The sequence below is a fragment of the Prionailurus viverrinus genome, chromosome F1 (assembly GCF_022837055.1).
Source record: "Prionailurus viverrinus isolate Anna chromosome F1, UM_Priviv_1.0, whole genome shotgun sequence".
In the NCBI taxonomy this organism is placed as follows: domain Eukaryota; kingdom Metazoa; phylum Chordata; class Mammalia; order Carnivora; family Felidae; genus Prionailurus; species Prionailurus viverrinus.
Genome location: NC_062577.1, coordinates 63,783,304 through 63,806,658, shown reverse-complemented (window position 1 = coordinate 63,806,658; position 23,355 = coordinate 63,783,304). Strand labels below are relative to the sequence as shown.

The window sequence follows — 23,355 nt, the reverse complement described above, 5'->3', positions numbered from 1 at the left end:
GCCAGGCCCCGTTGGATGTTGAGATCCGGGTAGAAACACTGAGTCCAGATTGTGAGAGGGCAAACACCAGCAAGGGTCACCACTTGAGTAAATATTGTTTCCAACAGATTTGTTTTAGTCTAGAGTCTTCACGTTAAAAGTCAGCAACCAAAAAGTATAGTTCATCTTCACAATTAAGGGACGGCGACATTCCCTCAACCATTCCTCTCTCTTCTTTTGCTAAATTCCTTCTGACAAAAACCTCCCATTTGTACAACTTCTGGGAGCTTCCCTGTTTCTTCCAGATGAAATGCTGCCTGAGTAATGACTCACTCAATACCACCAATACGATCTTCACATTACCCTGGTTGGTTTTGTTTTTTAACACAAGCAGTGACACGTCAGATGTGGATGGGCTGGGGTGGGGGTGAGAAAGGGAAGGAAGTCCATGGGGGTGTTCCAAGGGCACGAGGGACAGGGTGACAGCAGACTCCAGGGTTGGGTGCTGGGGAACTGTGTGTCTTCATGGGTTACTGTCTGGATGAGGAGAAAAGGCACGAGAGGTAGGGTCCCTTTTCCATGTCATGCAAGACATGCTCCCCAGCACTTGAATTAGGGCCACAGGGAGCACAATGGAGGCTGGTGACAGGGAGAAGCTGGAAGCGGAGAGCAGGGTCAGACCCGGAGGGGAAGTGAGAGTCTGAGTAGGTGTCCAGGGTTGAGGGCGGAGCCCATCTGCATTGTCGAGGAGACTCAAGGCAGGCGTGTGTGTTGAGAAGGAAGTCAGAAGAGAGGGGCTGTGTGTGGGGAGGTTTGTGAGAACAGACGCCAAAGACCCACTTTCTGAGAGAAAGAAAGAACATCTGCACATAAGATGCTGTTGTTACAATTGGTGTTGCTCACGGTTCTTTTCCCAGGTGGTGACAGTGACAATGGTGAGGACTCCCGGTCGGAGCGTGTGTCTGTGTGTGTGTGTGTGTGCGTGTGCGCAGGTGTGTCATATGTACACATGTGTGCAAGTATGTGCATCCTGCGCAAGTGTGTACACATGTGTGCATGTGTGTGCTTGTGTGTCTGCATGTGTGTGTAAGTGTGTGCATATAGGTCCCTGTGTGTGAGTTTCTGTGTCCGCATGTATGTATGTATGTATGTATGTTTGCATATTTATCTATGTGTGTGCATACATGTATAAATCTGAGTGTGTAGGTGTGTCAGTGGGTTTGTACACATACCTGTGTGTGCACTTGTGGTGTAGGTTCCCCGCTACACACCTGGGGAGTAAGGGATGTCAGCCTGGTTCCTTCCTGAGCGTCTCTGACCCCATGTCCCTCTGCCCTTCTAAATGAAGGGTATGAAGCTCGGGAATCCTGGGCAGCACATGTCTCCAGAGAGAACTATGGCTCCCTGTCCTCCAGATTTTGGTGGCCTCCCTGGCGCCTCAATTCTGCATTCTCTGTTCTTCCCAATGGCATTCTCTTCCTCAGTCTATCTGTTCCTGTGGACAGATTTCCAAGAGCCAGTCGCTTTTCGAACCATCTTGACAACATCCTTTTACAACCATTCCTGGACGCAGAATCAGGGCTCATCTTGGCTGGATGACCTGCAGACTCATGGCTGGGACAGCAAGACGGGTGCTTTCAGTTTTCTGCGGCCCTGGTCCAGGAGCAACTTCAGCAATGAGGAGCTAATGGAAGAAGAAAAGTCATTTTATACATTCTCCATCAGACTTCCTCTGATCTTTCAGGACCATGTCAGTGAATGGCAGCTTGAATGTGAGTTCAGTTCCCTCAGGGCAGGTGGGATGGAGGTGGCCGGTGTGTGTGTCTCTTGAGTTTCTTTTTCCTCCAGGAAAGAGCCCCCACTGGCTTCTGAACCTCATGTATTCCCATCATAAAATGGAATCAAACCGTGTGTTCAGGGGGCAGAAACTAGGACCTGATCTTGAAAAGCTGCATGTTCTCTGCTACTTCCCCTCGTCTCATTGACCTCAGGCTGTGCTCGCGTTTCTCCACTAGTTTCTCCTGTGATTACCCCATTCCCTGGACTATCCAGGCACATCCCTCTCCTTCACTGTGTGACAGATCCTTGAAATGTGCTTTTCTCCCCATTCAATCCCGTCAGCAAACTTTGTCTATGTGTTCCCTATACCCAGTGCTCTCCCTTCACCCTAGATGATTTTATCCCAGCTCCCCACGGAGCTCTTCCCTGTTCTCTGCCCACATCCTTCCTGTTTCCCCTAAAACATTTGTTCCATCTCCAGTAATTTACCTCTACCTCTGTCTCCAGTGACCACCACTTGCCATCTGTCTGAACTTCCACTCAAACCAAACTTTGTTCCATTCCCTCCAATATGCTCAACTTCTCCCTCTGATTCACCCATCGTTGTTTCTACTCATGTCATTTCATTTATTTCTCTCTCCCTTTCTTGTAACACACAGTCTCTCTTCCCAGATCCCTTTCAGGTACAGGTGGCAGTAGGCTGTGGCCTACATGTTGGGGAGCCATCAGTAGGCTTCATGCAGATTGCATATGAAGGATCAGACCTCGTGAGCTTCCAGAACATGTCATGGTGGCCATCTCCAAAGGGAGGAAGGAGGGCTCAGCAGGTCTCCAAACTATTCAATCAGGAACATGTGGACAACTTACAGCTACAAGCATGTATTAATGAGGTCTGCCCCCGTTTCCTCTTGGGTCTTCTTGATGCAGGAAAGGAAGATCTTCAGCGACAAGGTCAGTCCTGCTTCCTCTTTCCAAGAATTCTCAATCTGCACTCATAAATTTGCACCATTTCCTCAAATTCAGGGGAGAAGGAGGCAAGGGAGAGAGGTGATGATGGTGATAGGTTTCGAGAGGTGGAAAGATGTGTGTATCTAAAGCGATGTGAAAATCTACCTTCTCAGTCTGAGAATTCCTGTCCTGTCTCTGCAGTGAGGCCAGAAGCCTGGCTGTCCACTGGCCACAGTCCCAGTCCTGGTCGTCGGCTCCTCGTGTGCCACGTCTCTGGTTTCTACCCAAAGCCAGTATGGGTGATGTGGATGCGGGGTGAGGAGGAGCACCAGGGAACCTGGCGAGGTAACATCTTGCCCCATGCTGATGGGACATGGTATCTTCAGACGTCCTTGGACATGGAAGCCAGAGAGGCAGCTGGCCTGTCTTGCCGAGTGAGACACAGCAGTCTAGGAGGCCAGGACATGGTCCTCTACTGGGGTGAGAAAGGGTAGGGGTCCAGCTGGGAAAAGGGGTGGGTGGTCCTGAAGCAGAGCAGGAGGGTGAGATGAAACATTTGGGATTCTAGGGACTCCAGACCATAAAGGACAGAAATGTAAGAACCCAAGAAATGGAGAGCTGGGGTGAGGGTCCTATGGATGTGGGCGGAAGTAAAGGGTTGGGTGAAGTCCATCACTGAACAGGGATGGGAAAAGAGAAAGAGGAAGGGTGGTTGGTGAGGCAGAGGGTGACGGGAGCAAAAAGGACCAGGAAGGTGCAGGTCAACCCGGGGTGGATGGGAATTGACACCCTCTGTGCACCGAACCCACAGAGCATCCCCGCCCCGTGGGCTTGGTCTTCCTGGCGGTGGTCGTGCCCCTGGTGCTTCTGGCAGGTCTTGTGTTCTGGCTCTGGAAGCGCTGGTAAGTCTGGAACCACCTTCCTGCTCCTTCCCAACTGTGTCCCCACCTTTCTGTCTGTCCTCAGCCCTCCTCCTCACCATGTCCTTTCCCCTGGAGTCCTCACCTCCACCTGCTGCAGAGCATTTCCAATCTGTTCCTCCCAGGAAATCACACTGGAGACCTCAGTGCACTGGCCTCCCTTTGGAGAGAGATCCCAGCAGCCCAGGACCAGGACGTCCCTAAACCCAGCTCAGATGATGGACTTGCAAGTCTCTGTGTGCAGCTTTTGTCTTTTCTTTCTGCTCAATGATCAGTTGTCAAGATGAGTTAAGTGTAATTTAGCAGAATTTGTTATCCCACAAACCTCCATGAGCCACTGGCATCAGGCGTCACTTCCTGCAGTGAGCCATCCCTTCTTCACAAGTCAAAGAAGTTTTTGCTTGGCGGGAATTAGCCCCACGTTTTGCTGCACTTGCAAATCTATTCCTGACTTCCAGCCCTTGTTACCAACAGTTAGGGTCCTTTCCCTTCTAATTCTTAGGACTTTAGAGGTGAGGTCCATGTCTTTTCAATATTTGTAACCTTGGCAAAGAATCTCCCCTGCATGGAATATGTCCTCAATAAAATCTGTGTTGCAGTTTTGTCAATATCATAGGTTTTTCTTTTTCTTTTGCCTCGTGACATGTTTGTAGTAGTTGAGACATTTGCACATGTGGACACTCACGGAAAATAACGTTGAGGACGGGAGAGGTGGCAAAGGTGAAAATTATTGGGAAAGGGAGAGCAAATTATGGGACTTCCCCAAACTTCTCTCCTAAATTAGCCTTGTTGACTGGTTCTCTAGGGTCCAGTCCACCTTGTCACCCTCGCATGGCCACCATGCGGTGTTTGGTTGGTTGACTCCACCCCCAGGTGTAGCCCTGGGCTCTGATCACCTTGAGTCTCTCAGGAGAAAGTTTCCTTGACAATGTGACAGGATGACGGATGGGCAGGTTACATCAAGTTCAGGCCAAGACAGAAGCTACTTGTCCTTGGTCAGAGTGATGGTTCAGGGCTAGACGCCTGCTCCAGGTGGCTCAGGTCACAGGCATTATGACTCTTGTGGTCAATGGCAGGGAAAGAGATGGTGTCTCTTGTCCTGGATAATAAGGTTGGGGTATGAAGCCTGAAACAACTACAACCCATTTTTCAGCATCAGGGAAGCAAGGCTGAGGATGACACCTTCATGCAAGAAGGGGGAGAAGTTGCGCACGTGACCTTTTCCAAGAGAGTGGATCCGAAGCGTTCTCATGGCAAGAATGAGAAGAAAAGAAAGAGAAAGAGAATCCAGATGGGAGCTGGTGGCTGTGTTGCCTACTGTGCTTGTGGGCCTCGTGTCACCACGGACACACACACCACACATCAAGCGTGCACTTCATTTTATGCTCTTTAGAGAGAACAGAGTTTATTGCTCAACAATGAAAAGTATTCAAATGTGGGAAGAATGCTACATAAAATATCGATTTTCATGGTTTGCTTGAATGCAAGCTTTCTTGACCAATTCTTCATTTTCCTAACAAATGCTGCATGGCACACCGGAGGCTCTGCAGCTAAGCACGGAGGCATTCGTATCCAGCTCCCGACACGCCCCGTGTGCCCTGGGCTCCCGAAGTTCTTCAGGCCTCGTCTCTGAGAAGTTGTTGGGAGACGTTCATCAGGAGGACCTTTGTTCATGTTACATCATAGTCTCTGCTGCTCCTGTTAGTGCCGGCGGGGGTCCACGTGGCCCATCATGCCTCCCAGCTTTCCTCCCTTGCTGGTCAGGAAGCCGCATGCTGTACAAAGGTATAATTTTCATTTAAAACGTTTTTTAATATTTTTCATTTATTTCTGAGAGCGAGAGAGAGAGAGACAGAGAGAGAGAGAGACAGAGTTTGAGTGGGGAGGACCAGAGAGAGAGGGAGATAGAATCCGAGATAGACTACAGGCTCTGAGCTGTCAGTACAGAGTTGGACACAAGGCTCAAACTTATGGATGGTGAGATCATGACCTGAGCTGAGATCAGGCACTTAACAAACTGAGCTCCCAGGCGCCCCCCACCCCCAATTTTCATTTGTGATCATACTTCATTGAAGCCAGAAAGAGCAGCCACAATGAAACCAAAACATCAGGAGACTGAAGGCATACACACAGACCCACAGAAGGGACTGGAGCCCCAACAACCCTGGGCTTCTCAGTGTCGTCAGCTGATATATTCTCAGTATGTCTTCAGCTCTACAGGGTGGATTTCTGTCTTTTGTGACTGGACACTCCTCTCTGATGGATGTGGATGTGGTCCATGGGGAGGTTGGGCTAATGTCTCTTTTTCTTGCAATGTTTTTCCTCACTTCTCTCTTCCTCTCCCTGAGTTCTTGAAAATATTCCTTTTCTTGCCTGCTTGCCTTTTTATTCATGTGTCCTCATCGGTCACACTCTTACCCTGTTTTACTTGGTAATCCTGACATCTGGGTGAGGCCCCATCCTGGGTGTTCTCATGGGTTTCTAACAAACCACTGCTCAGGAACCCATTGCTGAGTAAGTGAGTGGTAAAAATTCTCTCCATGGTTTTCCTACAGATGACAGACAAGCTGCACCAGCCTCCATGAAGCAGGAAATGTTGTGACAATGGCAGTTAAATCCTCAAAGTGTAGGAATTTTCCATGGATTTCCTTTACACACAATATGTTCATTTTTTCCTTCCTACCCTCCTCCCTCCCTTCCTCCCTTCCTCCCTTCCTCACATCCTCCTTTCCTCCCTCCCTCCCTTCCTCTCTCCCTTTTTGCCTTCTTTACTTCCTCCCTTCCTCTCTTCCTTCCTTCCTTCCTTCCTTCCTTCCTTCTTTCCTTCCGTTATGCCCAGAATTCGCGATCCCCAAAGATCACCAGGGAGCCGAGTCCGTTGCATAAGCAAAGAGCCTTTATTCGAGCTAGCTCGAGCTCAATACCCTACCTGCACTGACGCAGCGGTGAGATGCTGGAGAGAGCCAGTGAGTTTCAAAAGCACAAACGTTTTATAGGGGTCTAGGGGCAGTTGGTGAGGTAATGGTTGTGGCCTTAGCTGATTGGCTGGAGAAGGGTTGTGGCCTCAGCCAATTGGCTGGGGAAGGGTCGGAGTCCTGATATGCAGGTTGCTGGGTGTGTTTTGATCAGGAAATTTGAACAGGTGAGCAGGAGGTTACTCAAGGGAAGGAGGCCTGGTCTGAGGTTTCTGCGATTTTCCTGGAAAGGGGGCCATGTCAGGGACATAGTCACTCAAGGTGGAGGACACAGAACAAGATGGAGTAGGCCGGCATAGGTCCGCTCTTTCATTCCCCCTTATCATGTAGCTTGCCGACCCAATCATGGGACCAGCTGCATTTCTATTTTGTCCTCTTATGTCCTCTTCTAACCCTAACCCTAACCCTAACCCTAACCCTAACCCCTAACCCTAACCCTAACCCTAACCCTAACCCGCACTTAGCACAGAGGACCATTAGTTGGATGGACCCCACGCGCTCCCTGACAAACCAGACCAGTTTGTTGATTATACAGGGTTCAAGGGTTGCTAGTATGAGCAGGATGGTGAGGGGTCTGGCAAGGGCCGAGATGAGGGTAGTTAACCAGGGAGACCAGTTGAACAAAGACTCGTATGAGGACTGAGATTGTTCTCTCTCTAACTTCCGTTTTTGCAGCCCTTCCCTTATGAGGGCCATAGATTCTTTTACGACTCCCCAAGTGATCAACATAGAGGCAACATTCTTCCCTTAGGGCTGCACATAGTCCTCCTTGCTGCAGGAATAATAAGTTTAATTCCCTTCTGTTTTGGAGTACTAGTTCTGATAAGGAAGTAAGGGATTCCTGTAAATGAGAAATTGATTTTTCAATTCTTTCTATGTCTAAGTCAATGGCTGCCCTTAGGGTTCCGTAGTTTTTGTCCTGAATGATGAGTGAGGATATTCCGGTCCCCGCCCCCGCTAATCCCAATCCCAAGAACACAGCCAGAGTTAAGGTTGTAATAGGCTCTCTTTTACTTCGGGGGTTAGCAGAGCCTAACCTGTTAAGTATTTCTCCCCCCAAATGGTACACTAACTTGGGGATCAACTGCACGAGTAGGCAGAAGCTTTCTTTCGAGGAGTTAAGGACCTGGGAGTGGACACAGGGAGTAAGGCCACTGGAACAGGCCCACCATGCATTTTTGGGGGGGAGTAGATACACTGTCTCCCTGGGGACTGTTTGGGTTTCATTACAGAGATGTGATTGCTCGGGGGGGGGGGGGTACGTGGCCTATACAAGTGCCTTGCCCCGTTACCGCCTGGAGGGTTAGTCTTGCAGTAGCCTGCTGCCATCTACAGGAGCTAGAGTTGGAGGCTGTTGTATAATTGCCTTTAATGGCAATACCTTCGTAATATGGGGGCCAGACATCTAGACAGAGCCAACAGGCCTTGGTCAGGTCGGGTCTAGAAGTGTTTAGTACCTGGTATGCTCCGACAACCGTGCTCCACAGGAGGTCTGCATCAGATAGTAAGTTGTGACCCGGGGCAGGAGATGCAGGTGACTCTCTAGTAGGGACAGGGGATGTGGAGGGCCGTGTGGCTGGGGCCTGGGTGTTATTGGGAGTGGCCATCCGGGTGGGGGCAGGTTGGGGAACTAGTACTTGGTTGGGTCCTATCCTCATGGTGGACTGCTGGGTAAGGGGAGTCGCTTGCATTCAGAGGGTAAATAATGCTCCCTTGTCTTTGGCTCCCGACCTAACCCGGTCTTATATCCTGAGTCCCCATGTTTTTCCACTCTCCCATCCTGTTGTTTTTTTACCTTGGCTTTTAAAGGATATAACTATGGGATTACCGCGCCCCCAGACATATAGTGGTTGGGGGCCACTGGGCCGCTTTACCACGATGAGATCTCTGGTGCGTGGTGGGGTCCACCAGATGTGCCCCATCGAGACACATGACCAAGGGGCGCAAAAATAGTCAGCCACGTCCCTGCATGTGCTCGAGCGAGAGAGGCTGGGGCAGACATAGAAATAAAGGTTCTGTGCATGGAATCCGGGGGTGTATGGTGACAAGGGGAACAGAGTTTGGAGATCTACACAAAGTTCTGGGAACCAAGTGTCCCTGGGGTGGCTCTGGGAAGTCTGATTAAGTATTGTCCCGGAGCTGGTGTCTATGATCTGCCAGATGATGTTTTGGGGGGCATGGGGACTCTCGGCAGCATGAGCAGTGCCAAACAGAGCTAACAGAGTTACCAAATTAGGTGGGTCAAATGCGCTGTAGCTTGAGCTTGAGTGCGTTGTGTTGGTCCCAATTGACAGCCCATAGCATGACGAAGTCCTTCTGGATCGAGGAGGGGTCCGCTGGCTGAACGTGGGTGTGATGGACCCAGGTTGCGATGCCGTCTACTTTGAGAGCAGTGGGGGTTGTCAGCACCATGATGTAGGGTCCCTTCCAGGGCGGCTCGAGGGTCTCTCGGTGGTGCCTCTTGACGTAGACCCAGTCTCCTGGCCTGTACTGAAGAGCTGTCGGGGTTGGGCCAGCCTTGTAGATGGCACGGAGGCACGGCCAAATGTCCTCATGCGCCCTCTGGAGCCCTCTCAAGGAAAGAAAAAGTTCTTGATCATTAAACTCAGCAAGAAGGTTGGGAATAATAGGGGGTGGCCTGCCAAACATGATCTCATAGGGAGTAAAACCCAGAGTGTAAGGAGTGTTTCTAACCCGGTAAAGGGCGTACGGTAGGAGGGTCACCCGGTCCCCGCCAGTCTCCATGGTTAATTTGGTAAGGGTCTCTTTTAGGGTTCTATTCATTCTTTCTACCTGTCCTGAGCTCTGGGGCCTATAAGCACAAGGTAATTTCCAGTTTGCCCCCACCACCTTGGCTACTGCCTATGTTACCTGAGAGATAAAAGCTGGTCCATTGTCTGATCCTACCATGGCAGGAAAACCATACCTGGGTAAGATGTCTTCTAGTAGCTTCTTAGCCACCGTCTGAGCCGTTTCATGCTTGGTTGGGTATGCCTCCACCCAGCCAGAGAAGGTGTCTGTAAATACTAAAAGATATTTATAACCATACTTTCCTGGTTTGACTTCAGTGAAGTCGACTTCCCATTGGGCTCCCGGTCTGGTGCCTCTGAGCCTGGTTCCTTTTTTATTTGATGTGGCCCTCACGTTGGTGAGTTGGCAGGTCTTGCAGGCAGATACAACTTGCTCTATTTTGGTGTCCTGTTGGTGCATCTTGATTCCGGCATGTCGGATTAAGTCTTTTAATTTTCGGGACCCCATGTGAGTAGACCGATGCATGTGCTCTAATACTAAGACTCCGAGCTGGTCTGGCAGCACGAGCTCCTTGTTAGGTGTATACGACCATCCCTTTATCTCCTGGGCCATGGGGAGTTTCTTGATCCGCTGTAACTCCTCCTGGGAGTATTTGGGCTGGTTTGGTAAAACTGGGTCTCCCAGGTCTGGTAGTTGTATGGTCATGGTGGGGACTAAAGTAAGGGCTACTGCCTTGGCTGCCTGGTCAGCCTTTCGATTACCTCTAGCTACCGGGTTATCAGCTTTTTGGTGCCCTTGGCAGTAGATAATGGCTAGCTTGGCAGGGAGCCATAAGGCCGTAAGCAGGTTAAGTATCTCCTGCTTATTTTTTATAGTCCGTCCTTCTGCCGTCAGTAACCCCCTCTCCTGATAAATTGTCCCATGAATATGAGCTGTGGCAAATGCATAACGGCTGTCTGTGTAGATGTTAAGCCGTTTTCCAGCTCCCAGCATCAGCGCCTTGGTGAAGGCTATGAGCTCTGCTCGCTGGGCTGACGTTCCAGAGGGTAGAGCCTCCACCCATACGATGTCCGTTTCGGTGACCACCGCTGCACCCGCATACCTGTGTCTGGCTTGTACAAAGCTGCTACCATCAGTGAACCAAGTAGCCTGGGCATCAGGGAGGGGCTGGTCGGTCAGGTCCGTCCAGAATCCATGTACTTGTTCCAGGATTCCCACACAGTCATGTAGTGGAGCACCTAGGTCAGGATCCAGCAGCAGGGTTGCAGGATTGAGGGCTGCACTGGGGTGGAACCGCACCCATGGAGGGTTGAGTAGGAGGCTCTGGTAATGAGTCACACGTGTGTTGCTCATCCATCTATCTGGAGGCTGTTTCAGGACCCCTTCAATGGCGTGTGGGGTCGTGATCCAGATCTCCTGTCCTAGGGTCAGTTTGTGTGCGTCCTTGACTAGGAGTGCTTTCGCCGCAATAATTCTTAGGCATGGCGGCCAGCAGGCAGCCACTGGGTCTAGCTTCTTGGACAGGTAAACCACTGGGCAGTTCCAGGGGCCTAAGTCTTGAGTTAGAACCCCTTTTGCTATTCCCTTATGTTCGTCTACAAAGAGGTGGAAGGGCTTCGTAATGTCTGGCAGGCCCAGGGCTGGGGCACTTAGGAGAGCTTTTTTAACCGATTAAAGGCAGTTTCTTCTTTTTCAGCCCATTTAAATGTTTTTCCCTCTTTGGTAGCTTCATATAGGGGCCTGGTGATCTCAGCAAAACCCGGAACCCAGAGGCAGCAGTAGCCAGCCGATCCTAGGAATTCTCTTGCTTCTCTTCGGGAGGTGGGAGTAGGGATCTTTAGGACAGTTTCTTTTCTGGCTTCTGATAACCGCCACTGTCCGCCCTCCAGGATATATCCCAGGTAACTTACCCTCTCCCTGCATATCTGAGCCTTCTGCGCGATGCCCGGTACCCTAAGGCCCCCAGGGTAGCCAGCAGGTCCTGGGTCCCTCGCTCACAGTCTTTGGCTGTGTCGGCAGCAATCAGGATGTCATCTATGTACTGTAGGAGGGTGAGGCCAGGGTGCTCCCTTCTGTACTCACCCGGGTCCTCATGTAGTGCCTCGTCGAAGATGGTGGGTGAATTTTTGAATCCCTGAGGCAGCTGTGTCCAGGGGAGTTGCCCACTGCAGCCCTCCTCCAGTTCATGCCACTCGAAGGTGAACAAGGGTTGGCTCTGGGGTGCCAGCGGCAGACTGAAGAAAGTGTCCTTTAAATCTAGTACAGTATACCAGACCCTGGAGGGCGCCAAGGAACTCAAGAGAGTATATGGGTTGGGAACAGTTGGGTGTATGTCCGTGACCCTCTTATTTACTTCCTGGAGGTCTTGTGCCAGTCAGCAGTCATTTGTGTGAAGTTTTTTGACCAGCAGTAGAGGAGTGTTCCAAGCAGACTGGCAAGGAACTAGTACCCCTAGCCTTCGTAGTCCCCGGATGTGTGGCTGGATCCCCTTCTGGGCCTTCTGAGACATGGGGTGTTTTTTTGATCCTTACCTTCTGGTGTGTTGAAATCCCACTGGGGCCAAGTTAAGGGGAAGGAGGCATCTATCTGAGCCTCGTTGGTGGTGGGATTCCCGTCTGCACCCAGAACTAGTTTTCGGGTCTCACTGAGGATTCTTTCTCTTTTCCTCAGTCGTGAACAGGACCTGCAAAAGCTGCTGGCAATCATCCCACGTGGGCTGATGAGTAAAAAGAACAGAGTCTAATAAATCAATAAGCCCTGCCAGTTTCTCAGAAAACTTTGGATTCTAGCTTTCCAATTGTAGAGGTCACTAGTGGCGAAAGGCCAATAGTGATGGGGCTGATTCCCCTCTGCATCTGGGGTCTGGTGGCTCGCAGGGGCAGAATAGTGGAGTCGGTGGCAGAGGTGGATTGATCCCTCTGAGCTCTTTGTCTGGTAAAGGGCGGGCTTCCCACTGGAGCATTTCCTCCTCCCGCTCTCGGAACAGCGTCTACCTCCCCTCGAGTGGGAAGATGGTGTTCTTCCAGCATCCTAGGGGGGTTATACAAGGGAGGAAAAATTAATTCGTCTTCAATCCTCCCTGCCGTAGGACAGGGTAGAGGAATATTAAAGTCTGGGTAAGACTTTTCTTGTCCTCCTTCTTCTCTGTCCCCTGCGAAGCAAGAATGGGTTTTGGCTCCAGAGGGCGTGGGGCTAGGAAGGGCTTAGGCCAAGAGGGTGGGTCTTTTACAAGGTCCTGCCAAGTGATAATGTAAGGGAGCTGATCAGGATGGCCCATCTTAGGCGGAGAGATGATACCCCTGACTCGGTGGATGGTAGGAAGGTATCGAAGGTTCCCTCTGGTCGCCATCCAACATTGAATGCTGGCCACTCACTAGAACAAAAAACCTGCCACCGACCCTTTCGGACTTCCACACTGAGGTTGTTAGCTCTTCCCCTCACATCCTTAAAGTGATCAATCATAACACTTAGAGGAGTAGTCTGAGTCTGTCCCATAACGTCCGTCCAGTAAGTCCACAGAACAAAACAGAGAAACACAGAAACAAACAGAGGGCCCCTAGAGACAGTCTTCCAACTCCGTGGAAGCAAAACTGAAAGCTAGACGATGGTCTCATGCCGACTGGTGGGAGCGACCCGCCTCGTCTCAGACCTTTGAGGGGAATCCACGTCCCTCCAGAAGGGAGGATCAGAACATCTTTCGAAACTCCCAGCCCGTGGTCCTCCAGTGCGGCCACTTAGACCACGCCAGACACTACCAGAATTTCAGAAATGAGCTCACACAGAAAAGATGGAACGAACATACACTAACCGTGGCCAGTCAGGTTCTCCAGGCCGGGGGTCCCTCAGGGGTCTTGGGGATCCCGGACGAGCCCCCAAATGTTATGCCCAGAATTCGTGATCCCCAAAGACCACCATGGAGCTGAGTCTGATGCAAAAGCACAGAGCCTTTCTTCGAGCTAGCTCGAGCTCAATCCCCTACCTGTACCAACGCAGTGGTGAGATGCCGGCGAGAACCAGCGAGTTTCAAAAGCACAAAGGTTTTATAGGGGTCTAGGGGCAGTTGGTGAGGTAATGGTTGTGGCCTTAGCCAATTGGCTGGGGAAGGGTCGTGGCCTCAGCCGATTGGCTGGGGAAGGGTCGGAGTCCCATTACGCAGGTTGCCGGGCATGTTTTGATTGGGAAGTTTGAACAGGTGACCAGGAGGTTACTCAAGGGGAGGAGGTGTGGTCTGAGGTTTCTGCAATTTTCCCGGAAAAGGGGCCATGTCGGAGACATAGTCACTCAAGGTGGAGGACACAGAACAAGATGGAGTTGGCCAGCATAGGTCTGCTCTTTCACCTTCCTCCCTTCCTCCCTTCCTTCCTCCCTCCCTCCTTCCTTCCTCCTGTTCTCCCTCCCTTCCTTCCTCCCTCCCACCCTCCATCTCTTCCTCCCTCCCTCTGTTCCTTCCTTCCTTCCTTCCTTCTTTCCTTCCTTCCTTCCTTCTTTCCTTCTTTCTTCATGACTTCCTCGGCTTTTCCTGTCTGTATGGCAAACATATTCTCTGAACTCATTTCAAAACATATGAGAAACAGCTTGTGCCCAGATATTTAAGACATAATGAATAACATTGTCCTCCAAGCTTTTATTTTATTTATTTTTTGATGTCTATATTTAATCATCCAGAGGCAAACTTCAGAACTGTTAAAATAAGAAAATTTAACCGTATAAATTTGACCAAAAATTGCTTTATTAAATGATCCATGAATCGCACATCACCTCATCTGGCACAGAGGTGGACACTCAGAGACGTTGCACAAATGAAAGTTTTTATAGGGGGAGGGTGGGCCCGGGGAATGAGCAGCAAATGAGAAGCCTTCCAGGAGTCAGACCTGCTTTCTTGGGGGAAGAACAATGTGCGTGTCTTATCATCGGGGGCTGGAGAGGACCCAGGAGACAGACCCATTGCTCTATGGAAAGAAAACTTTCCTGCCTGCCTGGGTAAGACTACATTTCTGGGGTTGTGAAATTTGTTCAATTGGGTATGAAGTCCCAGGGTGGGAACTCGGTTTATGACATTCTTTTGGGTCTGAGATTTTCTTTTTCAAATAGGATGTGGCTCAAGGGTATGTATCTTCATCGTCTTGTCCCCCCACCAGCAGGAGCTGCCCTTGGTTCCCTGCTGGCCGGTCTGCTTGGGACAGAGAGGGGGACGCTACCTCTGCTCTGGTCCAGTCCCATCCTCAGCCAGGTGCTTTGTGTTTCACTTTGGGGACTGGGCCTTCTGAGAGTTCCCCCTTTGCTCAGAAGATGGAGCCCCTTAGTCTGGGACAAGGTGTGTTCCTGTCCCTTCCCCCACTGCCCCTCCCCCCAGCTGCAGAGTGGCTCACTGTGCCCTGAGGTAGTGGGGCTCCCTGCCCTTCCCACACCCAGTGAAGGCTCGTTTTGTGTGGAGAATAGTAGCCTTCCAGCCTTTTTCAGGAGGGAGCTGCTGTCAGACCTCAGGCTTGTACCACCAGAAAGCAGCTCTCTGGTCCGTATCCTGGTCTTCATTCCATCTGGAACCCCTGGGAGGTTAGTGGGCAAAATCCTGGAGGTATAGTGAATTTCCTGAGTCTGTGACTCTCAGGACCTCCCAGGACTCTGCTTGCTTTCAGTCAATTGTTAGCAAGTGTAGCTGAATTATTCCTTCTGGCTTATAGAACCTCTGGCATGTGTCCCAGGTAAGCAAGGGTTTGCATGCCCTATTTTTTTGATGAGTCTGTATTTCTCTGGTATTTATGTTAACAAGTTGCTCTGATCCTTCTGCTCTGATGAACTCAGGAGAAGCCATTTTGATTATGCAGCCTTTCAAAATCTTAACTGTGGGAGTGAGCTCTTCTTTCTGTATTCCAATCTGAACATTCCAAAAAATATTATCTATCTCTCATTAGCCTGAGGTTATTTCTGCTTACCGGTCAACCAAAAATAACAAGACCAATAGCCCAAACACATTGTCTGGAAGATATAAAGCACAAACAAATACTTAAGAGCCGTTAAACACTTAAGAACACCAAGGAAGTAGAAGGTCAGTGTGTCCAGCACGACCAACTCATGATAAGACAAGCATGGAACATTCTAGCAGGAACAGTAGGAAGGGAATCTGGATACATGATTCCAGAACACTCTATGAACTCTGCATACTATAAATTCCCATGATTTCTTATTGTAGATTTGCCGTAGGACCCTCTGTGTGAACTTCATGGTTATTAGCATAGGCTTGCATCCAAAAGAAAATGTGCAAGATTCTCATTTCATCAGGTCAGATTACAGCCACTGCTTTTTGATTCTTCAAAGATCTTTATGTCGAAGAAGTCCATAGTCTTAAGAATGATTTGATGCCTGAAGTGAATTATTCAATCATTCAGAGATAATCGTTGGGCACCTACCACTTGCCAGGCCCCGTTGGATGTTGAGATCCGGGTAGAAACACTGAGTCCAGATTGTGAGAGGGAAAACACCAGCAAGGGTCACCACTTGAGTAAATATTGTTTCCAGCAGATTTGTTTTAGCCTAGAGTCTGCACGTTAAAAGTCAGCACACCAAAATGTATAGTTCATTTTCACAATTAAGGGAAGGCGACATTCTCTCAGCCATTGCTCTCTCTTCTTTTGCTAATAAGAGAACATTTGTACAACTTCTGGGAGCTTCCCTCTTTCTTCCAGATGAGATGCTGCCTGAGTAATGACTCACTCAATACCACCAATTCGATCTTCACATTCCTGGTTGGTTTTGTTTTTTAACACAAGCAGTGACATGTCAGAGATGTGAATGGGCTGGGGTGGGGGTGAGACAGGGAAGGAAGTCCATGGGGGTGTTCCAAGGGCATGAGGGACAGGGTGACAGCAGACTCTAGGGCTGGGTGCTAGGGAACTGTGTGTTTTCATGGGTTACTGTCTGGATGAGGAGAAAAGGCACGAGAGGTAGGGTCCCTTTTCCATGCCACAGAAGACTTGTTCTGCAGCACCTGAACTGGGGCCTCAGGGAGCAGGACGGAGGCAGGTGACAGAGAGAAGCTGGAAGCTGGAGAGGAGTGTCAGACCCGGAGGGGAAGTGAGAGTCTGAGTAGGTGTCCAGGGTTGAGGGCGGAGTCCATTTGCATTGTCGCGGAAACTCAGGGCATGCGTGTGTGTTGAGAAGGAAGTCAGAAGAGAGGGGCTGCGTGTGGGGAGGTTTGTGAGAACAGACGCCAAAGACCCACTTTCTGAGAGAAAGAAAGAACATCTGCACATAAGATGCTGTTGTTGCAACTGGTGTTGCTTAAGATTCTTGTCCCAGGTGGTGACTGTGATGATGGTGAGGACGGTGGCCCTGCTCAGAGAGTGTATGTGTGTGTGATGTGTCTGCATGTGTGTGTAAGTATGTATGAGTATGTGTGTGTAGGTGCCTGTGTATGCATCTCTGTGAGTCTGCATTTCCATGTTTATATGTATGTCTAGGTGTATGCATTTGCGTGTGATTCTCAGTGTGTGTGCACATTTGTGCACTTGTACCCGTGTGTATGGACGCTCGTGGTGCAGTTCCCCAGCACATACCTGGGGAGTGCGGGATGTCAGCTTCCTTCCTTCCTGAGAATCCCTGACCACAGGGCCCTGTGTCTTTTGAATAATGGGTGGCAAGTTTGGGGCTCTGGGGCAGCACATGTCTCCAGAGGGAACTATGGCTCCCTGTCCTCCAGATTTCAGTGCCCCTCCCCAGCATCTTTCTTCTGCATTCTCTCTCCTCAAATGCCCTCCTTTCTTGGTCTATCTGTTCTTCTACCACAGGCTTCCACGAGCCCATCTCTTTTTGAACCATGTTGACAACATCTTTTTCTAACCATTCCCGAACACAAAATTCTGGGCTCTGCTTGGCTGGAAGAGCTGCAGACTCATGGCTGGGACAGCAAGACTGGCACTGTCATTTTCCTGCGGCCCTGGTCCAATGGCAACTTCAGTAACAAGAAGCCGATGGAACATGAAAGGAAATTTCATACATGCTAAATTAGATTTCCTCTGATATTTTAGGACCGTGTCAGTTAATGGCAGCTTGGATATGTGTTGTGATCCCTCAGGGCAGGTGGATGAAAGTGGCAGGTGTGTGTGTTTCCTTCAGTTTCTTCTTCCTCCAGGAAAAAACCTCCACTGGCTTTTGACTCTCATGTCTCCCCATCATAAACCTGAATCACACCAGCCTGGATAGGGAGCAGAAGCCAGAGCTTGATCTTGAAAAGCTTCATGTTTTCTGCTACTTCCCTTCCTCTCATTGAACTTAGGCTGTGCTCTCATGTCTCCAACTTGTGTCCCCTGTAACCACCCCTTTCCATGGCCTCCATTCAGATACCTTTTAGTCCTTCCCTCTGTAAATGATCCTTGAAATTTGCATTTTTCCCCATTTAATCCCTTCAGTGGCCTCTGTCTATGTGTTCCCTGTACCCACGGACCTCCCTTAACTTTGGGTGGTTTTATCCCAGCTCTCCTGTGGAACCCTTCCCTGTTCTCTGTCCACACCTCTCCTATCTCTCCTCCAACAGTTGTTCCTTCCTCAATTATTGACTTCTTCCCCTCTGTATGATCCTCCATTCAAACCAAACTTGGCTCCATTCCGACCAATACCCTCAACTTCTCCCTCTGCTTCAGCAATCCTTGGCTTCCACTCATCTCATTTCATCTCTTTCCCTCCCCTTTCCTGTAACTCACAACCTCTCTTCCCCAGATCCCCTTAAGGTATAGCTGTCAGGAGGCTGTGAGTTGCACTTTGAAGAAGCATCACTAGGCTTCATGTGGATTGTGTTTCAAGGATCAGATCTCATGAGCTTCCAGAACACGTCATGGTGGCCATCTCCAAAGGGAGGAAGGAGGGATCAGGAGGTCTGCAAAGTATTCAATCAGTTCCATGTGCTACACTTAAGAATACAAGCACACATCAATGACATCTGCCCCTGTCTCCTCTTGGGTCTTCTTGACACAGAGAAGGCATATCTCCAGCAATAAGGTCGGTCCTGCTCCCTCCCTCCTAGCATTTTCTCTCCCTGCTCATAAATTTGCAACATTTTCTCAACTTCAGAAGAGAAGAGGCCAAGAAGGGAAGATGATGGTGCCACGTTTCAAGAGGTGAAAAGATGTGTATCTTAACTGATGTGAACATCTTCCCTCTCAGTCTGCGAACACCTGTCCTGTCTCTCCAGTGGGGCCAGAGGCCTGGCTGCCCTTTAGCCACAGTCCTGGTCCTGGCCATCTGCTTCTGGTGTGCCACATCTCCAACTTCTACCCAAAGCCATTGTGGGTGACATGGATAGGGGTCAGCAGGAGCAACAGCACACTTGGTGAGTCAGTGTAGAATTCAGTGATTCATCGCTTACACACAACAACCAGCGCTCATCACAAATGCCCTATTTAATGCCTATTACCCATCTAGTCCATCTCCCACCCATCTTCCTCCATCAATCCTCAGTTTGTTCTTTTTCCTAAAGAGTGTCTTATGGTTTGTTTCCCTGTTTTTTCTTTTTTCTTCCTTCCCATATGTATGTCTGTTTTGTCCACAAGTGAAATCAGATGGTATCTGTCTTCGTATGACTGACTTATTCACTTAGCATAATACACTGTAGCTCCATCCATGTCATTGTCAATGGCAAGATTTCATTTTTTTTTATTACTGAGTAATATTCCATCACACACACACACACACACACACACACACACACCACATCTTCTTTATCCATTCATCATTTTTGGGCTCTTTCCATAATTTGGCTATTGTTGATAATGATGCTATAAATACCCCCTTTGAATCTGTATTTTTGTATCCTTTAGGCAAATACGTAGTTGTACAATTGCTGGATCATGGTGTACTTCTATTGTTAACTTTTTGAGAAACCTCCACACTGTTTTCCATAGTGACTGTGCCAGTTTGCATTCCCATCAACAGTGTCAGAGGGCTCCCCTTTCTCTGCATCCTTGCCAACATCTGTTGTTTCCTGTGTCTTATTAATTTTGGTCATTCTGATAGCTGTGAGGTATTTTGATTTGTATTTCCCTGATGATGAGTGACTTTGAGCACCTTTTCATATATCTGTCAGATATCTGGATGTCTTCTTTGGGAAAATGACTATTCATGCCTTCTTTCCATTTCTTAACGGAATTATTTGTTTCATGGGTGTTCAGTTTTATAAGTTCTTTATAGATTTTGGATGCTAACCCTTTATAAGATATGTCATTTGCAAATATCTTCTCCCATTCCTTAGGCTGCTCTCAGTTTTAGTTGATAGTTTCCTTGAGTGTACAGAAACTTTTTATTTTGGTGAAGTCCCAATAATTTATTTTAGCTTTTCTTTCCCTTGCTTCCAGCAACCTGTCTAGTAAGAAGTTGCTATGACCAATGTCAAAGAGGAGGTTGCTGCCTGTGTTCTCCTCTAGGATTTGATGGTTTCCTGTCCTACATTTGTGTGTTTCATCCATTTCGAATTTATTTTTAGGTATGGTGTAAGAAAGTTGCTCAGTATCATTGTTCGGCATGTTGCTGTCCAGTTTTCCCAAAAATGTTTGTTGAAGAGACGTTTTTCCATTGGATATTCCTTCTTGCTCTGTTGAACTTTAGTTGACTGTATAGTTGTGGGTTTTCTAATCTGTTCCATTCATGTATGTGTCTGTTTTCGTGCCAGTAGCTTCCTGTGTTGATGACTATAGCTTTGTCATATAGTGTGAAGTTCAGTGTCATGATGCCTCCAGTTTGCTTTTCTTTTTCAAAAGCATTTTGGCTATTCAGGGTCTTTTATGGTTCCACACACATGTTAAGATTGATTGTTCTAGCTCTGTCAAGAATGCTGGTGGTATTTTGATAAGGATTGCATGAAATATGTAGATTGCTTTGGGTGGTATAGATATTTTAAAAGTGTTTGTTATTCCAATGCATGGGTATGAAATATTTTCCTGTTTATTTGTGCCCCGTTCAATATCTTTTATAAGTGTTCTATTGTTTTTAGAGAACAGATTGTTTTTCTCTTTTGTTAGGTTTATTCTTAGGTATCTTATGGGTTTTGGTGCAATTGTAAATGGGATCAATTCCTTGATTTCTATTTCTGTGCTTTGTTATTGGAATATAGAAATGCATCATGTTTCTGTACATTGACTTTATATCCTGCAACTTTGCTGAATTCAGTGCTAGCAAACTTTTGGTGGAGTCTTTGGTTTTCTACATAGAGTATCATGTTGTCTGCAAATGGTGAATATTTGACTTCTTCCTTGCCTCTATGGATACCATTTATTTCTTTGTGTTATCTGATTGCTGAGGCCAAGACTTCCACTAGTAGGTTAAATAATAATGGTGAGGGTGGATATCCCTGTCTTGTACCTGACTGTAGAGGAAAAGCTCTTAGTTTTTCCCATTGTGGATGATATGAGGTATGGGTCTTTCATATGTGGCCTTTATGATATGTGGTATGTTCCCTCTATCACTACTGTTTTGAAGGTTGTTACCATGAATGGATGTTGTATTTTGTCAGATGCTTTTTCTGCATCTATTGAGATGATCGTATGGTTCTTATCCTTTTTTCCATTAAGGTGTTGTATCACACTGGTTGATTTGCGAATATTGAACCAGCCTTGCAACCCAGGAATAAATCCCACTTGATTGTGGTTAATAATTCTTTTAATGTGTTATTGTATTTGATGTGCTATTATCGTGTTGAGAATTTTTGAACCCATGTTCATCAGGGATATTGACCTACAATTCTCTTTTTTCAGTGGAGTCTTTGTGTGATTTTGGAATCAAGGTAATGCTGGTTTGCTAGAATGAGTTTGGAAGTTTTCTTTCCATTTCTAATTTTTGGAACATTTTGTGGTAATAGGTATTAACTCTTTGTCTGGTAGAAATCCCCTGGGAAGCCATCTGGATCTGTCCCTTGGTCTGGTGAAAGATTTTTTATTAGTGGTTAAAATTTTTTTTGTTGTTGGATATGGGTCTGTTCAAATTTTCTATTTCTTCCTGTTTTGTTTCTAGGAACTTTCCATTCCTTCCAGTTTGTCCAGCTTGTTGGCATATCATTTTTCATAGTAGTCTCATAATTGTTTGTATTTCTGTGATGTTGGTTGTGATCTCTCCTCTTGCATTCGTGATTTTATTTATTTGGGTCCTTTCTATTTTCTTTTTGCTAAGTTTGGCTAGAGTTTATCAATTTTATTAATTCTTTATAGGGCCAGCTCATAGTTTTTTTGATCTGTTCTACCCGTGTTTTTCTTTGTTTCTGTATTGTTCGGTTCTGCTCTAATATATTTTATTTCCCCCTTTCTGCTGGCTTTAAGCTTTATTTGCTATTCCTTTTCTAGCTCCTTTAGGTGTGAGATTGAGCTGTGTATTTGAGCATTTTATTACTTTTGACATAAGCCTGTATTGCAATATACTACCCTCTAGGACCGCCACTACTGAATCCCTGAGGTTTTGGACTGTCGTCTTTTCATTTTTATTTGCTCCCGTGTATTTTTCTTATTTCATCTTTAATTTCCTGGGAAATTTAGTGGAATGTTGTTTATTCTCCATGTATTTGTGATCTTAACAAAATTTTTCTCGTGGTTGACTTCAAGTGTCATAGTGTTGGGATCTAAAAATATGCATGCTATGGTTTCAATATTTTATACCTGTTGAAGGCTGATTTGTGACTCAGCATGTGATCTCTTTTGGAGAATGTACTCTTTGCCCTTGAAAAGAATGTGTGTTCTGCTGTTGTAGGATGGAATGTTCTGAATTATCTGTTAAGTCCATATGGTCCAGCGTGTCATTCAAAGTCATTGTTTCCTTGTTGATTTTCTACTTAGATATGATCTGTCCATTGTTGTAAGTGGAGTGTTAATATCTCCTACTATTATGGTATTATTTTCAGTGAGTTTCTTTATGTTTGTCATTAATTGTTTTATATATTTGGGTGCTCTCACAGTGGGGGCATAAGTAGTTAAATTAGATCTTCTTGATGGATAGACCCCCTTATATATGATACAATGCACTTCCTCATCTCTTGTTCCAGTCTTTGGTTTACAATCTAGTTTGTCTTGTATAAGTATGGCTTCTCTGGCTTTCTTTTGACATCCATTTGCATGACAGATCATTCTCCGTTCCCTCACTTGCAATCTGCAGATGTCTTTAGGTATTAAATGAGTCTCTTGTAGGCAGCATATAAATGGGTCTTGTTTTTAAGCATTCTGATAACCTATGTCTTTTGATTGGAACATTATTCTCTTTACATTCATCGTGATTATTGATAGAGATGAATTTGGTGCCGTTGTGTTGCCTGTAAAATTGGCGTTTCTGGTGGTATTCTCTGTTCCTTTCTAGTCTTTGTTGCTTGGTCCTTTCCCCCACTCTAAGAGTCCCCTTTAATATTTCTTGCAAGGCTGATTTAGTGATCATGAATCTTTGAGTCTTTGTTTGTCTGTCTGGGAAACACTTTATATCTCCTTCTATTCTGAATGACAGCCTTGCTGGATAAAGTATTCTTGGCTGCACATTTGTCTGAATTAGCACATTGAATTTATCTTGCCACTCCCTTCTGGCTTGCCACACTATGTACAGAGCTGTTGCAAACCTGCTCTGTTTTCCTTATAGATTAAGGAATTCCCCCCCCCCCCCCCCTTGTTGCTTTCAGGATTCTTTCCTTGTCTGTGTTTTCTGTGAGTCTATGTCTTGGTGATGGGCAGGTTGGTTGAATTTAATAGGAGTTATCTGCACTTCTTGAATTTTGATATCTGTTTCCTTTCCCAGATTAAGGAAGTTTTCAGCTATACTTTGTTCAAATAAACCTTCTGCTCATTTTTCTTCTCATCTTCTGGGACTCCTATGATATGAATGTTATTATGCTTTAAGACGTTCCTGAGATCTCCAAGTATACATTTATGATCCAATACCTTTATTTCCCACTTTCTCTCAGTTTCATCATTTTCCATAATTTTATCTTCTATTTTGCTTATTTGTTTCTCTGCATCATCTATCCTCATTGTCATTGCATCCACTTAGCTTTG

General features: G+C 47.2%; 1 protein-coding gene and 1 pseudogene across 3 annotated transcripts; both read left to right on the top strand.

The window, feature by feature from the left end:
- The first annotated feature begins 675 nt into the window (after nucleotides 1–675).
- Nucleotides 676–4,198, top strand: LOC125155386 (T-cell surface glycoprotein CD1a-like). Of its 3 annotated transcripts, none has more exons than XM_047840677.1 (6): nucleotides 676–914; nucleotides 1,485–1,751; nucleotides 2,431–2,709; nucleotides 2,908–3,186; nucleotides 3,518–3,608; nucleotides 3,752–4,198. In XM_047840677.1, exons 1-6 carry the CDS (start codon nucleotides 854–856, stop codon nucleotides 3,828–3,830), a joined length of 1,056 nt encoding a protein of 351 aa, XP_047696633.1. In that variant the 5' UTR covers nucleotides 676–853; the 3' UTR covers nucleotides 3,831–4,198. The 3 variants fall into 3 exon arrangements, with proteins under 3 accessions (XP_047696633.1, XP_047696632.1, XP_047696631.1); XM_047840676.1 differs by having other exon boundaries at nucleotides 1,464–1,751; XM_047840675.1 differs by lacking the exon at nucleotides 676–914 and having other exon boundaries at nucleotides 1,363–1,751.
- A 12,407-nt stretch (nucleotides 4,199–16,605) lies between these two features.
- Nucleotides 16,606–23,103, top strand: LOC125155094 (T-cell surface glycoprotein CD1a-like; annotated as a pseudogene).
- The last annotated feature ends 252 nt before the right edge of the window (nucleotides 23,104–23,355 follow it).